At 54.9% G+C, this 15,075-nt stretch overlaps 2 protein-coding genes across 3 annotated transcripts; both read right to left on the bottom strand.

Moving 5' to 3' along the window:
- Positions 1-213: 213 nt before the first annotated feature.
- MYORG (myogenesis regulating glycosidase) lies at positions 214-9,912 on the bottom strand. Of its 2 annotated transcripts, XM_082074406.1 has the most exons (3): positions 9,777-9,901; positions 6,887-7,332; positions 214-2,512 (listed from the first exon to the last, which is right to left on the bottom strand). In XM_082074406.1, the coding sequence occupies exon 3, from the start codon at positions 2,373-2,375 to the stop codon at positions 339-341; it is 2,037 nt and encodes a 678-aa protein (XP_081930532.1). In that variant the 5' UTR covers positions 2,376-2,512; positions 6,887-7,332; positions 9,777-9,901; the 3' UTR covers positions 214-338. The 2 variants fall into 2 exon arrangements, with proteins under 2 accessions (XP_081930532.1, XP_081930531.1); XM_082074405.1 differs by lacking the exon at positions 6,887-7,332 and having other exon boundaries at positions 9,777-9,912.
- A 915-nt stretch (positions 9,913-10,827) lies between these two features.
- On the bottom strand, positions 10,828-14,986 carry SPMIP6 (sperm microtubule inner protein 6; the record flags this gene model as incomplete). The annotated part of the gene is made up of 6 exons (XM_082074210.1): positions 10,828-10,924; positions 12,334-12,547; positions 12,667-12,742; positions 12,867-12,979; positions 13,545-13,689; positions 14,849-14,986. The coding sequence occupies 6 exons, from the start codon at positions 14,984-14,986 to the stop codon at positions 10,828-10,830; spliced, it is 783 nt and encodes a 260-aa protein (XP_081930336.1).
- Between the last annotated feature and the right edge of the window lie 89 nt (positions 14,987-15,075).

Here is a 15,075-nt window from a genome sequence, read left to right as displayed (position 1 = left end):
ATGCTCCCACTGGCATTAAGCAACCTCCACCTCTTCAGATCCTTGAGAACTGAAAAAGTATTTGGTTTACCATGTGTCTGCAGACAGACTGACAACTACTTCCTGACCTATACACGGAAAAATCTGCCCATGGTAACCCAACTGGAGTCTCCTACCTGCCCCAAATTGAAAAAAAGCTCAGCTCGCCTCCGAATAAAAAAAGATTAACCCAAGGACAGTTAAGTCTATTTAATTCCAATCCTTATCCCCATTGTCAAACAAAATGTGCAATTAGAATTATTATTTGTTACAAAGTCCTAGGTAAGGCATAGTTATCCCAAAACTGATGGAGGATCCTGTTAGGAAACCCAGAGGAAATAGGCGATTTCATCCAGGTCAACAGGATAGTCTGTGAGCAGCACCGGGGTCTTCTCAAACAACTCCCCCTTGTAGCTGCGCCACTTGCCCGCTGGCAGGTAGACGTCACGCTCCTGCTTGCCCATCTCCAGGACAGGGGCCACCATGAGGGTGTCACCAATGAGGAACTGGGAGTCGATCCTGTGAGTGGCCTCGTCGCGGGGTGAGATCCACCAGATGGGACGGATGATGGGGTCCCCAGTGTCGGTGACCTCCCCAGCCAGCTCCAGCAGCAGTGGGGCCACCAGTGACTCGTGGAGCTCTGTGAACTTCTGTGCAATCTCCACCACCTCTTTGTCATAGAGCCAGGGTGGGATGGAGAACTGCATGGAGGGCATGAAGGCCGAGAGCTCCAGCCACCGAATGTACAGCTCCCGGTCAGGGATTTCCACTGCCCCTTCTGTCTTATTGGGGAAAAAATTCCCCCCAATCATGTCAGCAGATATGAAGGGGTACCCCAGCATGCTGATGGTGAGCACCGTGGGGATGAGGGACTTGAGGCCGAGCTCGTAGCCCCAGACAGAGTCGCGGTCAATGATGCGGAAGAAGCAGGAGATGTTCTGCGACTGGTAGCCCACCCGCACCTCGGCCAGCTCGTAGAAGGGAATGGCCATCTCCGTGTAGCGCCGCGACCAGATGCTGGGGTCCGAGAGCGGGCGGAAGGTGCTGAACTGCTTGGGCAGGTAGCTGGTCTCGCCTGCGTCGAACTTGAAGGACGAAATGCCATACTTGTGTCGGAGCTGGCGCAGGTGGCTCTGGAACCAGTCCCGGGCTGCTGGGTTGGTGAAGTCCAGGATGGCCCCGATGCCGTTCCACCACTCCACCATGGCCGGCAGCCGCCCCGACGGCTCCTTGATGAACAGCTGACGCTCAATCCCCACCCCAAAATTGGAGGAGTTGTAGTTTATGAAAGGGTGAGTCCACAGGGTGACCTTAAACCCATCCTCCCTCAGTTTTTCAAACATCTCTGTTACATTGGGGAACTTGATGGGGTCAAAGTCAAAGTCCCCATAGGCTTGTGTGTACGTGTCATCAATTTCAATGTGGCTGCAGTTAAAACGGTACTTCTTGATCTTTTCAGCAAAACGCAACAGTTTATCCTGGTCGATATCGTTCTTGTAGAGGGCCCAGGTGGACCAGATGGGGTATCGGAAGGCGTTCTCGGCAGGGATCTTGGAGGGCTTGTTGAAGTACCGGCGCACCATGTACTTGTGGATGGAGGTGACGTCGGAGCCCACGCAGACGCGGTAGCTGAGCTCGGGGAAGGGCTGCTGCCCCGGCGGCGGCTTGTAGGGCGAGTCCTTGTAGCGGGCCTGGAAGAAGAGGGTGCGCTCGGTGGCGTTGAAGCCCAGGTGGAAGGGCACGGAGTCGTTGATCTTGATGGCCGCCGCCTTGGAGGAGAGCCAGTAGCGCTCCAGGATGCCGCCGAAGCTGTCGCGGAAGGAGTAGACGTCGCTCGTCACGTAGGGCACGGGCTCCTGGTAGCCGGCCAGGCGGATGGGCCAGTGCTGGGTGCTCATCTCCGAGCCCCCGTACCAGTGGGCGTCCTCCCAGAACATGGTGTGCTCCACCGCCGGGCCGGCCGCCAGCTCCTCCCAGCGCACGCGGTAGCACATCACCGTGTCCTTGGGCTTCACCGTCTGGATGAAGAAGTTGAGCGGCCCCCGTCCCGACCGCGTGCAGCTCAAAATCTCGCCCTCCTTGGAGCACGACTCCAGGTCGAGGCTGCCCGAGCGGAAGGCCAGACGGAAAACCACCTCCCCGTGCTGGTTCCTGATGACAAAGCCGTCCGCCCGCAGGTCCATCAGCTCCGTCTTGAGCCGCTCCGCCTTCCGCAGGGACACCGTGTAGTAGCACCAGGCCACCACCGCGGCGATGAACAGGACGAGGCCCAGCAAGATGGCCCCGAGCATGGGCCTCAGCTCCTTGGAGGGCTTCTGCTTCACCGGCGTGAAGTTCTCGGGCAGGAAGGTGTACATGGTGCTCTGTTTTCCCTAGAGCTTTTTGCAGAGGAGTGGGAAGGAAGGTTTCTTTGTGGCAAGCCTGGGCCTCTCAGGAGAAAAAAACTGATAGGGGAGTTCCCACCTCCAGTGAGTCCCAGAGCACCTGTCCGTCTCTGAAAAAGAGGAGGATATAAATAGTCTCAGAACTTCTGAATCAAGGGATGCCTTGCCATCCATTCGCTGGCTCAAGCTCAGCAGTTCCCCCAGCCCCCCGCTGCTGGGCTGCGACGTGCCAGGTGCTGTACACCCCGTACCGGACATCGTCTCCGATTACCCTGGGCAGGCCACTGGTGCAGAGAACGGCCTGAGCCCCCAGAGAGAACAACCCCAGGGCAATAAGGACCAAAGTAGACCATATTTGTTGTTGTTGTTGTTGTTGTTGGGTAAGGCAGAAGCAGAGACTGGGAGAGGGTAGGAGGAGGCTGAGCAGGGGCTGGATCAAGTCCACTGACAGTGGGACATGGCTAATCAAGAGTGACAAAAGACACCACATAATGAATTACAGGCAGCCGCTCCTAATTCTGCTCAAAGTGCCTCCCTGGCAGATTTGACTTATCTGCAGCACCATCCCCTCTCTGTCCTTAACATGCCCCAGCAACTCCAGCTGTGCGGTACTTTGCAGAGAAGGTGGGTAAATCACAGTTTGTCTGCAGCCCCTGGATGGCCAAATGGGCCTGGGGTACCTTGTTTCATTGCGGGTTTTGGGGGGCATGTAGGGGGTGTGTTGTGCAGCAAAGCATGGCTGTGGGAGGTACCATGCCAGCAGACAAGGACGGCAGCTAGCTCCTGCCATGCATGCAGACCCTTGCAACAGCTCCAGGTGCAAGAAAAGCTAATTTTGTTAGGAGTGAGCAGTGCAGGACCTCCAAAGGGCTCTTCCTCCATCCCTCACAGCTCCTGGCTGTGTTGCAGCTCCAGCCCATTCCTCCCTGCGAGGCCCCGGGGATGTGGGATGTGCCAAGAGCTTAATGGCTTTTCCTTGGCCACAGGCTGGCTGGGCTCAGCCAAGCACAGCGTCGGGAATCCAGAGGGGAAAAGTAAAGTAAGGACACAGGAAAGAGAGAAACAAACTCAGCTGCAGGAGGAGCAGGGGAAGGAGAGGAGCTGCAGAGCCACAGACCAGCTGGCTGGTACCTTCCTAGTGCCAGCAAACATGGGCACATCACATCCTCCCCAAGCCCCGGTGCTGCAAGCCTGCGGGCTCTGGGCAAACTGGAGGAAACAAAACAAAACAAAACAAAAAAACCCACAACAACCAAAGACCAAACTCTTTTCAGGCACAAACAAAGCTGCTTGCAGGGACTCTCTCTAATGTGGCTGTTTTTTTTTTTTTTAAAAAAAAAAAAAAGGAAGAAGAAGAAGATCCAAAAGGAAATGTTGAACCCTCTCTCTGCTGCAGGTGTGACAAGCCGGAGTACATCGTCCTCTGCACCTTGGACAAATCTTCCTCCCAAAAAGGATGAGCAAAGCAGAAAGGGGTGTCTGAGCATCATCTAAAACTTGCTACTCCACCATGGCGATGCCCAGGTATAAGCCCAGAGCAACACCTGGGCATGGGCTCAACAAAACAGCGTTTTATATTCATCTTGAAGCATGTATTGTTGTCAGACATTGCAGCTGGAGGAACCTTTTCATTGCTGGCCCAGTCATTTTAACCTTCCCCTGGGAGCTGGTAACTTTCTAGGCTGCCAGTTGCTTTAAATGGGATTATGGCAGCATTAGGAAGCGATTAGCCTGAACAGGTTTAGCTAAACGACTTGTCCCATAGCCAAGTCCCAGAGAGCCCTCGCTCATTGGCGGGGAGCTCCGGCACGGGACAGGGGTGACTGCAACAACCCCGATTGTGTTACCCAGAGCTGGTTCCTGCACCCCAGGAACGGGACCTTCAGCCACCAGCACGTGTGATGTGAGGCTGGCTGAGCCCAGCAAAAATGGAGCAATGAAGGCAAAGAGGACACAGTGGTGGCAAGTAGCTGTGCGTGGGATAAACACTCATTCCCTCTATCAACCCCTCCTTGGTTTCAGGGTGAACAAGACGCAGCACAGGACAGTACTGGGGTTGCGGGGGAGGAAGGTTTGCAGAAGGGTCTTAGCCAAAACCAGTGCAGTGGAGCAAAGCCACAAGTGGCAGGACACTTCTGGAAATACAGATGGGTACACTGAGCCCAAACGAGCTCCCTCCCTCTTGGCACTGGGGATTTTTGGGATGCCAGAGAGGGAAGTGCAAATACCTACCCCTACCAGAGGCACGCCTGTGTCTCATGCATGGCTTATCTGGGGACTGCAAAGCACAAGGGGGGACAAAATAAAATGCAGGACGTTCAAATTATTTGGGAAAATATTTCTAGAAAGTTTTCACATTTTCTGAAAAAAAAAAAAAAAAGATGAAACAAATGGTGCTCTCTTTCCCAGCTCTCAGGTAGGGTTTTAAGCCTGAGAAATGGCTCATCCTGCTGCAGCAGGACTGGCTACCTCCACCTAAAACTGAGAGCAACACAGCAGCTCCCAAGGCTTCAGGAAGTTTCTGGATTTTCACTTCCCTTTCAAGAGGCCCATTTATTATTTATGAACTATTTCAAAGACACTCTATTTTTAGGCTGCTTCTTTTCCCCACCATGGGCTGGAGCTCATGACATACACGAAGGAGCTGTCACTGCTGCTGCCAGTAATGTGTTCTTAAAGAAAGGTTGTGCAGCCTCTTGTGGCCCTTGTATGCTGATCTGCCTCAGAGGGATGTGCAAGCTGAGTGTCCCAGCTGGCAGATTTAATCCTGCCTGGTCACTCTGTCTGGGCCAGGATCAAATCCCTGTGGCTGCCCTGGGCTGATGGACATCATCCGCTTGGGTACCACTCCAGCAAGGATGCTGAGAAGGGTGTTTGCAGGCATCGCCCAGAGCACCAACAGGCCAGGGAGGTCTCTGAAAACAGGACCTCACTCTGTGCCCATTGGCCCCTCTCTTTTTTTTGCCTTGTTAACGACACGTACTGTTCTTCAGCTGGTGATTTGGCCTCATCCCAGATGAGAGGTAAGTCTCCCAAGCTCCCCAGAGACAAGTGCCACTTCTCATTGCAAGTCACAGCCTGCAGAGGTGCCTGCTCATGCAAAGCCTGCTTTGACTCTTTTTTTTAATGCAAACTTGTTATTTGGCTCCAAGATGACATTGTGGTGACCCTTAACTCCTCAAAAAAAAAAAAAAAAAAAAAGAAAGAAAAGAAAACAGGAAGAGAGGATGTCAAAGCCAAACAGCATGTTTGCAGCTTGCTGTGCTGGAGCTTCCCAGCTGACCCAAAACAAAGCTTTTTTTTCCCCTTCTGTAGAAGCTGCGAGTCATCTTGCCTCAACTCCAGATGAAAGCTAAACATCTGAGCAGGACACACTTTACAGACCAAAAATAAAAATCCATTTTTTGGCCGCTTCTATTTTTACCAACATTGCTGCTAACCACGGGCTGCGAGACCCACAGCACCACTAACCCCAGTGACTTTGCAATTAGGGCATTCCTTTAAAGAGGGTCAATAACATTTAGGTGGTCCCTATCACCCTGGCAGGGTCCAGTCTGAATTGTGATGGGGGCCAAGCTTGTGCTGGGGACATGCACCCATTTTCCACATGGGGATACCAGGAACCTTCCCCTCCAGTGCAAGGTGCATCTGCCGCCTCGCCAAACATCTTGGCAGGAGTTGAACTAAGGAAACACTGCAGATTCCACCAAGAGGCATTTCCAACCCCATAAAATACCAGGGCATTACGATGGTAAATTAAAGGTGAAATTACTTCTCTGCAAAAGTTGTAAACTCTTCTCTGTAAACCTGACATAAGAGATAAGAAAACCCTTCCTGGGGGTTAATTTCCCTTGGAGGGGTCTGCAGCAGTACTGGAGTTCTCTGTGGAACTTTTCAGAGTCATAAATGGTGAAAACACCATTACAGCTCCTTGGTGCTGATGGGAGCGTGTGGGACAGGCAGGGGCACCGGGAGTCAGTGCTGGCACAGGGCGCAGGTGCTTCTCACATGCACCAGCCTCCCCACCCCCTGTAGACCAGAGGCACCAATTCCTCCCCCAGCCCTGCGGAGCCACCCACAAGCATCCCCCTAATACCACCCTGGGGCCCTGGGTTTATCCCCATGGGGCACTAGCCACCCCTGGGGATAATGTAGGTGGTACAGAGCCCCAGATCCTGAGCCAGGGCAGCGGGACAGGGGCAGGCAGGGGGGACACAGTGCCTCCTTCCCGGAGGTCCCCCACCTTCACTGTCCCCACTGCGGTCACAGCAGGGACTGACACACTGCCTGGCCTGAGCAGGTTGGGGAAAGACTGCACGGGGGGGATCTCTGCACCTCCTGCAACGCGACAGCCGCTTGCTGCTGGGGCTGCTGTCCCCGTGGGGGACACGGCAGCAAATTCCCCACAGCACCCAGGTGCTGGATACAGACAGCCCTGGCCAGGATGCGGCTCATCCCACTGGGCGCACAGTGCTGGTACTTACCCGTCCATCACCTCCTGGGGATCCCTGCCTGCCGCCTGGCTCCACCACAGATGGCTTTTTAAGCACACAAAAAATAAGCACCGCTACATCTCTGCAACCCCAGGAACTCCATCCTCTCCATCGCACAGGGGTGATTCGGGGCTATGAGCTGGCTGCGCCCCGAGCAGCATGTGTCCGCGGGCAGGAGGAGGGACCCAGCACGTCACCGGCGTGTTTTCTCAGGCACCGTGACAGACGTGTGAGCAGCCAGCCCTCTGGCCGGGCTGTGCCGAGGCAGCAGGGCCCGGACAGAAGGCAGATGCTGCAGACATCACAGCGGCACAAAGGGGACGAGTTTCACCAAGCCTCAGGTCCTGAAGGCGCGGGATTCGGGCTGGCATCTCACCTCCCTGCCAGGTGAGCGGGACGGTCCAGCAAAGGCTCACACCCTCCTGCATTCACAGACTCTTCAGAAGCAGAAAGTAGAATATAGAACAAACCAGAGTTCGTACCTTTTTTTTTCGCCTCCCCAAATCTTGTGATTTTAAGCAGAACCATAATTCGGCAGAGTAACGAGGCTCCTTGAGCAAAAGGAAACAAGCAGCCCTGCTGCTGCCAGCTGGTTTGTAAGCCAGGATTAAACAGCACTGGGCACCCAAAGGATAAACCCCAATTCCAGGGGGCGGGCCCATGAATACAGAGCTCATCTGCAAAGCACAGACACACTGCCAGCACCTCGCTCCATCTGCAAGCTCAGACAGGAGCTTTGAAGCTGCAACATTAGCTCTGCCCAGCCTTAAATACTTTCACCTATATTGTAGGAATTGGCACTTTGCAGCCAAGTTATATCCTTTAAAGCCATCAGTGTCAAGTGATATTCCAAACCCATTTAGACACCTCATTCAGTGTCTGACCACAAGTACAAAAAAGCCGCTGAGAGTAAATTCTGGCAGCAGATGACTTAATATTTAACACCCCTGACAATTCCCCCTTTACAACATCATCTTTGTTCTTCGCCCTGTGCTAATTAGCAAGATGAAGTTTTAATAAGCTGGGTTCTCACTCTAACTCACAACGCTTGCGGTGCTGCTGGCTCATGACTAAACCGCGGCTGAGGGCTCTCTCCTTCCCCTGCCTGGAGGCACATCACAGCACCCGAATTTGTCCAAGCCACAAAGATTTGCAGAGACTTTAAAACAAAGTGAGCTCTCTTGGTCCATTTGTATCAAAGTGCATCAGATACATGGGAGAGAAAGCTGCGGTGCTCTTCCTTTGGGGACATGCCTGTGTCCACCTTGGAGATGTCCTACAGCCCCTGGGGGAGCCAAAGCCCCAAAGCTGTGGTCCATGGGGTAACCCTGAGCCTTGGCACCTGTGGGGTCAGCGTTTCTCAGAGTCATCCCTTAAAATCAGTCAGCTCATGCCCAACCACAGTGAAAGCAAACCACCAAATACAAGCAGTTCCACGTGCCAGCATGCCAGGATGATAGAAATCTTTGACCAAAAAAAAAAAAAAAAAGAAACAAGAGTGATAACTGCAATAACTTCATCAATCCCACCAAAGGAGCCAGCACCAAGCAGGGTCATGGCACAGGGGGCTAACACAGTAGTGTCCGCTAGTAGCTTATTTCATTTGCCATGTGTGCTGCAGAAGATGCACAGCCATAAAGATTTTGGTGTCTTTGCTGCTGTCTTTTGATCGCCCAACCCAGTTCCTACTGGTACAAGATGTGCTCCATCTACCACTCTGTCACTCCAACAGCCTCTCTCCCTGGTGCTCCCATGGGCATTCATCTCACTCCTGCTCATCTCTGTCCTGCAAGACAAACTGCCCCACAGTGGGACCCAGTGCCCTATCTCACCCCAAATCCTCTCTAAAAGAGCTGATTCAGCGCTTTGGGAGTGCTCAGCATTTCGGATGCGGAGGCAGACTGAAACACGAGACCAACCCCAACACCCGAGTACTACAATGCGATATGGGAAAGAAATGGAAACCCAAGCACATCCCTCTGGCACGGTCCCTGCGATTTTCCAGCCATAGAGTCACCGTGAAACTCCAGGTGCTAGCAGCTCCAGAGAGCTGTGGGTGGCTCATGGAGGTGGGCTGGAGGCTCAGGACCCCAGGTTTCCGTCTGTATCCAACAGACCATGATGCTGGACAGCCTCAGGCCAAACGTAATCATCAATCCCTTTAAGTGCTCCCTGGCAGCTCTTCTGCATGTGGATCTGGCCACACAGACACTACCCCCTGACCCTCATTCCCCATCGGGCTGCAGGTGTTTGCTGTGCCAGGCACTTGCCCTTTGGGCATCACGAGTTTCTCAAGAGGGAAAAAGAAAAAGGGAAAGAAGGATTTGTGTTTTCTCAAACAGCTTCGGCTGCTCGTCGCTGCTGGCGGCACTTTCTGACAGAGGGGCTGTCCCAGAAACCACTTCAAACCCGACCCCGCATGTTGAACAGCCGGCTGTGTAAGCCCATCTGCTGAAGTTTTCACTGTCAAAACACCTGTTAAGTGGCATAAGTGAAAGCTGCACTTTGCAAGGGGATCCGGGGACGTGTCTCCGAGCTCCCTTAATCTTCTCCGGGTGGCAAGACCCCCTGCCCGTCACAAGAAAAACGTGCGCGGCCCCAACACGGCGGAGCACGAAACACTCGCACCCCAAGGTCAGGGTGCAGGTTTGCACGGACACCCCGCTCCCCGCGGGCCCTTTCCCGAGCACGCAGGCAGCTGCCTGCCCCCGCTGCCGGCTGCAGCCTGGGGGCTGCGGAACGGGGCACCCCCAGACCCGGCTCCAGAGCCCGCACCCCCGACCCGGTCATCCCCCCCATGCCGGGGATGCACACCCAGAATCTGCCCCGTGGGCTGCTGCATCCTGCTCCGGCGGGCAGCCCCGGGAGTCGGCAAACTTACCGGCAGCGCCGGGCCATGGCTGGACTCCGTGCGGCACCGCGGCGGGGGCACCGGGGACGGGGACCGACCGCACCCGGCTGCCCGCAGCGGTTCCGGGGTTGGGCGCTCCCCGCCGCCCCGCCCCGGCCCCCGCTCCAGCCCCGCCCCGGCCCCCCCGGCTGCAGCTCCAGCCCGGCCCCCCGTCCCGCCTCTCCCCGCAGGGAAATGTGCTACAGCTCGTCCCCGCTCGCCCCCGCCCGCCGCAGCACACACACCGCTGGGTGGCGGTGGGGCCGCTGCAGGGGCTGGAGACGCTGGGGATGCCCGGGGACACTTGGGCATGGGGGTACCCCTAGAGCTGTGCTGGGGGCACTTGGGGTTTGGCACTGGCGGTGCTGGGATGCTCTGGCTCATCTAGCGGCCGGCAGATGGGGGTTTCATGGGGTTTTCCCTGCCCCAGGACGGGGTTGGGGTGTTGCTTGGGTTGGGCATGGTGTGGCAGCGGTGCTGCCCCGTGGGGACATGGAGCCCCGGCTGGCTTTGTGCTGGAGCGTCATTGCCCCAAGGACCACAGCTCTGTGCATTTAAGATCTGCAGCACATGCAGAAAGTGCTGGCTAGTGATCCCCGCTGCCGCTGTGCTTCCATATCTCAGTCAGAGAAGGGCATTTCATGCTTACATTAATTATCCAGTGCTTTCAAATGCCCCTCCTTATTTAGCCCATGTCTGTGCTCGGCATCCCAGATGGATGGCAGCTCCTCTGGATAACTTGGCAAAAGGAAGCACGTCCTAAGCAGCCCCAGTGCGAAGCCGACAAACATGAGTATCAACAACTGCTTCTATTTCTGGCTGTGTTACTATGCTCTGAGAGCTTTTCCTTGCATGCTTTCTCCAGCTTGCTGGTGGTGACGGGGTACCAGCCCCTGAGGATTAATAAAACACCCACCAAACCTGTAAGCCCTAAAGCTTCTCCCCGCTCCCAAGGAACTTCCCCAGCCTGGAGGAAAGGGTCTGAGAGAAATTGTTACCCAAGTCAATTTTAATGAAGGTCCATCTTTGTTCTCCAACAGCATCACAGGTCATAGTAAGCCTCTGAGCTAAACTCAGGGTGGATAGTGAAGCTGCCTCTCTGGACGCCTCCTGTCATGCTGAAGTGGCTTGAGTCCCACCTAGGAGAGCAGATAAAGTGATCAACCATGAAGCTTTGTCAAGAAAGAAGAGCAGAAAACCTGGGTTTGGCTGGAAGCATGGCTTAGGGGTGAGTAGCAGCCACGCAGCCACCCCTATCTGCTCTGACGTGTGTCTTGACAAAGCAAAGCCTGGGCAGAAGAGCTGAAGTGCCATGACATTGCCACCTCATAAGCTGCTTCCAGTAGGTCTTCCACCCTGTGAACACTTACTCTCCCTTTCACTGTCATTTTCCTAAAACCTTAATTCACAAAGTCATACCAGTCCAGGAAAATCTGCCTGTTTCTCAGTGGAGAAGACTTTGACAAACATCTCACCAAGGCTTGGGCACAGGAACTTCTATGAGGAACCCAGCATTCCCTGTTTGTTCTCATTTAGTTTCAGGGCTCAGGAATTCTAAGCCAATCACACATTTTCTGCAAAGCCTGGCACCTAATTTTGGCCCACGGGAGGTTGATGCAGTAGCAGAGTGATGACTAAGCTGATTGAACAGTCTCCCTTCTCCCCATGCTGCTTTCCCAGGGCTGAAAAAAGCTGCCTCGGCAATGGAGACATCCTAAAGGTAAATTTGTGGGGATTAAAAGGTGCTGCCGGACCTGCAGCAGGTGAAGGACAGGGCTGATTACTGCATAACAAACAGCGTGACCAGGGAACAGGCTCTTGGATAAGAAGAGCAAACAATAATAACAGAAAATACAAGAGCAGCACAAGAAGCACTAATGAGGCTGGAAAATCTGGGAGATGCTAAGCTACATGCAGCTGGGCTCAGGGGTGCCAGCAGGATTTCAGGTGCTCTGCAGTCCCAAGGACAGCTGGATGAGACCAAGCACAGAACAGCCTGTCCTGGGAGGAAATTTGGCAACTGCTTCTCTGCAGGTAGCAACAACATGCCAGCAACTGTGTCGTGTCCTCCCTAGTCACATCCACTTTGCCTGTGAGATGGAGGTGCAGCGGCTGCACTGCTGCCTGTGTGGGCAACGTGGTGGGACCTGCTACCCCCAGGGTCTGCAGTCTGCATTGTCATCCCCAGAATAACCCTCTGAGCAATTTTGCATGAAACCATAATTAAAAGAGAGTTAGGGGCTGACTAGCATTACGGAAAAATAATAGGCTTTTCCCTCAGGGCAACCGGCTTAGAGCGCTCCCCCCATAGAACTTGTGTGCACCTAGGGTTGGTGTACGGGGAGGAGTATAGATGGGGGCGACGTGTAGATGCACAGGACATTCCGCTCGGGCTGTAATTGCAGCACCGGATAGTCCTGCAAGAGAGAGAAAAGGTATGGTGAGTGCTGGCTTCAAGGACAAGGGGGATGGGCCATTTCAAGCCCAACCCATGGCAACCCATCCCAACCTACAGCAACCATCCCACACCATCCCATCACATCTCAACCTTACAGCCCTCTCTCCTATCGCGTTGAGATGCCTTCTGATGGCGGCGGCCCCATCAATGTAGTAGTCCATCCCTCGCAGGCAGTAGTGGCGCCCAGAGCAGGGGCTGTAGTAGCCCTGGAAGGGTCCCCTCCCTGACACAGTGTACACAGGCTGCACGGACGGCGGCGTTTGCCGTGACAGCCTGCGCAGCATGTCGGCGACCATATCCCTCTCTGAAAGCAGAGGAAAGGTGAGGGTAATGGTGAGGAGGAACAACCAGCCCATCACCCAGATGGCCATCAGTGTGGCACAGGCATAGCTGGAGGAACAGGGCCAGGGTGAGGGTAGTTACCAATTTGACTGAGGCAGGCAGGTTTTGGGGGGTATGGCACAGGTATGCTGCGCAGGTAGGTCTCCATCCTTGTCTCCTGCAGGGAGCAATGACAGCTCTTGGAGGATTGCCACCATTTTGCTGCAGAGCCCAAGGTGCTGGTGGCACCTGGGGTAGCTCCAGTTGGGGGGCAGAGGGAGTGCAGGGAGTTTGGACTCTACCTTGGGCAGGAGTGGGAGGTAAGTGGAGTGCTTATTCCAGGTTGCGCTGTTGTAGGGACCTGTTCTCCAGGTGATGTATTTATCCTCATTGACAAAAACTGGGTTGTACCTCTCTGCAATGCAAAAGAAACAGCATGGCTGTTTACTTACTATGGCTGATACTCATGGTGCTGGGGACATGGGAGGACAGCCAGATAGCACCAATTGTTCCCCCTCTTCCCAAAATGAAATGCCACAGGGCCAGAGGGCATGTCAGAGGGGTTTCTCCCAGGGTTCTTGTTAAGGATTTGTGGTGGAGGTGACACCCACCACTTCCAGTTGTTGGTCACTCAGCCCTGCCCACACAGCCTTGGTCCCTGGGGGCTATGGGATGCCAGGAGCATTTTCCCGAGGCAGAACCTACCACCAGGGGATATTTAGGGGCCACTGGGGGAGAGAAGCCTGCGGACCTGCAACCATCCCTGGGACAGGGACAGTCTTGGTGCAGGGATGGGGTTGGGTGGCTATGGCAAAGCCACAAGCGTAGATACCAAGGAAGGGTCCTTTCGCCACTGGGTTGGTGGGATACAGGACGCAAAACGGGGGAGGAACAGGGCTGTTGTCAGTACCCTCAGTCCCCCAACCCCATGGGGACACAGTCCATGTGACACAGGGGGACAGTTGGGACCTTGGCAGTACCTTCGGACCTGGACAGCCAGTACTTCCCAGGCCAGTAGGCAGCAGGCTCCATGGTGTTCCTGTAGCAGTCCAGCATTATCGCCCTAATCACCTCCTCCGGTGGACCTTGGTTTCCCCGTTTTTGCACCGGGGGAACTGTTAATCCCTGCAGACAGAGTGGGGAGAGACATCCAGGCCACGTGGCATCACCTGCAGAGCAGGCGCTGGGGCACACGGTGAAGCTGATTACCAGGCAAGGTCTAATGCTGGAGACGCAGCTGGAGATCGAAGCACCAAGCCTCCCTTCACAGTGGGTGGGCATGGGGGTCATAGTAGCGCTGCGATCCCCAAAAAGCTTCCCACTCACCCCCAAGCAGGGCAGGGGGGCTGGCTGGGCATGACTGGCTCCTGTCCCCGTGCACACAGGGTGTCCATAGGCATCTGGGCACCTTCCATAGAGGGAGATGGGGTGAGTGCACTGGGACTGCCAGGTGTGGGGCCAGCAGAGGTTGGGAAGGGAGTTACAGGAACAAACCCATGTCCTACAGCTGGCAGAACCCAAGAGGGCTGGGGTCTGTAGGGCAGACAGGTTCCCTGGCTGAATGAGCCATTTCTGCCCCTGCAGAGTTGTGACATCCCTCTCCGTGCCCTCTGCTGGCTCCCTCATTATAATGCACATGCTAACGAGGCTGCAAGAGATGAGCCAGTTTGTAGTGTGCTTTGCATCGGAGCCTGCACGCTACTTAGCCTGTGTGAGGAAAGCTGCATGTCCCACAGACACCCCGCGCAGTGAGGACATGGCACAGGGATCCTTCCTTCTCCACGACCGGGGCTGGGAAGGGGTTTTCCACGCTCAGATCTGCCCCAATCCCTTTTCTCAGTCCTCTAGCATGGAAGGTCACCCAGCTGGAACTAAGTCTGGGGGTTGTGTGTTGGACCAGCTTTCAGAGTCACCCAATCTGCCCTCCACCATCACCATATCACAGCAACACTGGGCCTCAGTGTTCCCTTCCTCAGCAGATCCTGCCCCCTGAGCTCTCTGAAACCTCTTGATGGACAGGACTGATGTGCGAGAGCTTGTGCCGGTGAGTGCCTGTCCCATGAGCCCAAAGCCACCACAGGATGCAGCTCCAGGGGACAAGCAGCCAGTGAGCAGAAGTCATGGTGTGTCAAACACTTTCCTAACGAGGGAGCACACCTCCCCTCAACTACACACATGCAGTGATGCACCCCATGGGTCACTGTGCCAAGCCCCCTGCCTGGCACCGAGCATCCACAGCTGGGTAGGGCTGGAAACTGAGTTTTCCTTTTCCCACAGCATTTACCTGTGTCAGAAACTCATTATCTGTCTCAAACTTCAGTGGAGCCTGTTCGTGGATGGCCTTCTTCATAGTGCATGGTGGGCGGTAGGAGTCGGTGTAAGTGCTGATTGGTGTCCTGGTCTTTTCGGCGAAGAGGAACATGGTGCAGCAGTCTACTTGCTGGGACAGGAGCGCTTGGAGTCCCAGAAGGTCCTGGGGATGCCCCACTGGATGAGCACTGCGTGGGGCTG

This window comes from Streptopelia decaocto (genome assembly GCF_964273445.1).
Source record: "Streptopelia decaocto genome assembly, chromosome: Z".
NCBI lineage: Eukaryota > Metazoa > Chordata > Aves > Columbiformes > Columbidae > Streptopelia > Streptopelia decaocto.
The sequence above is the reverse complement of the archived record's forward strand: the minus strand, read 5'-3'. Positions and strand labels throughout refer to the sequence as shown.

What these genes read in the sequence shown, in the direction of transcription:
- MYORG (XM_082074405.1), bottom strand. Translation starts at nt 2,375, where the DNA reads ATGTACACCTTCCTGCCCGAGAACTTCACGCCGGTGAAGCAGAAGCCC.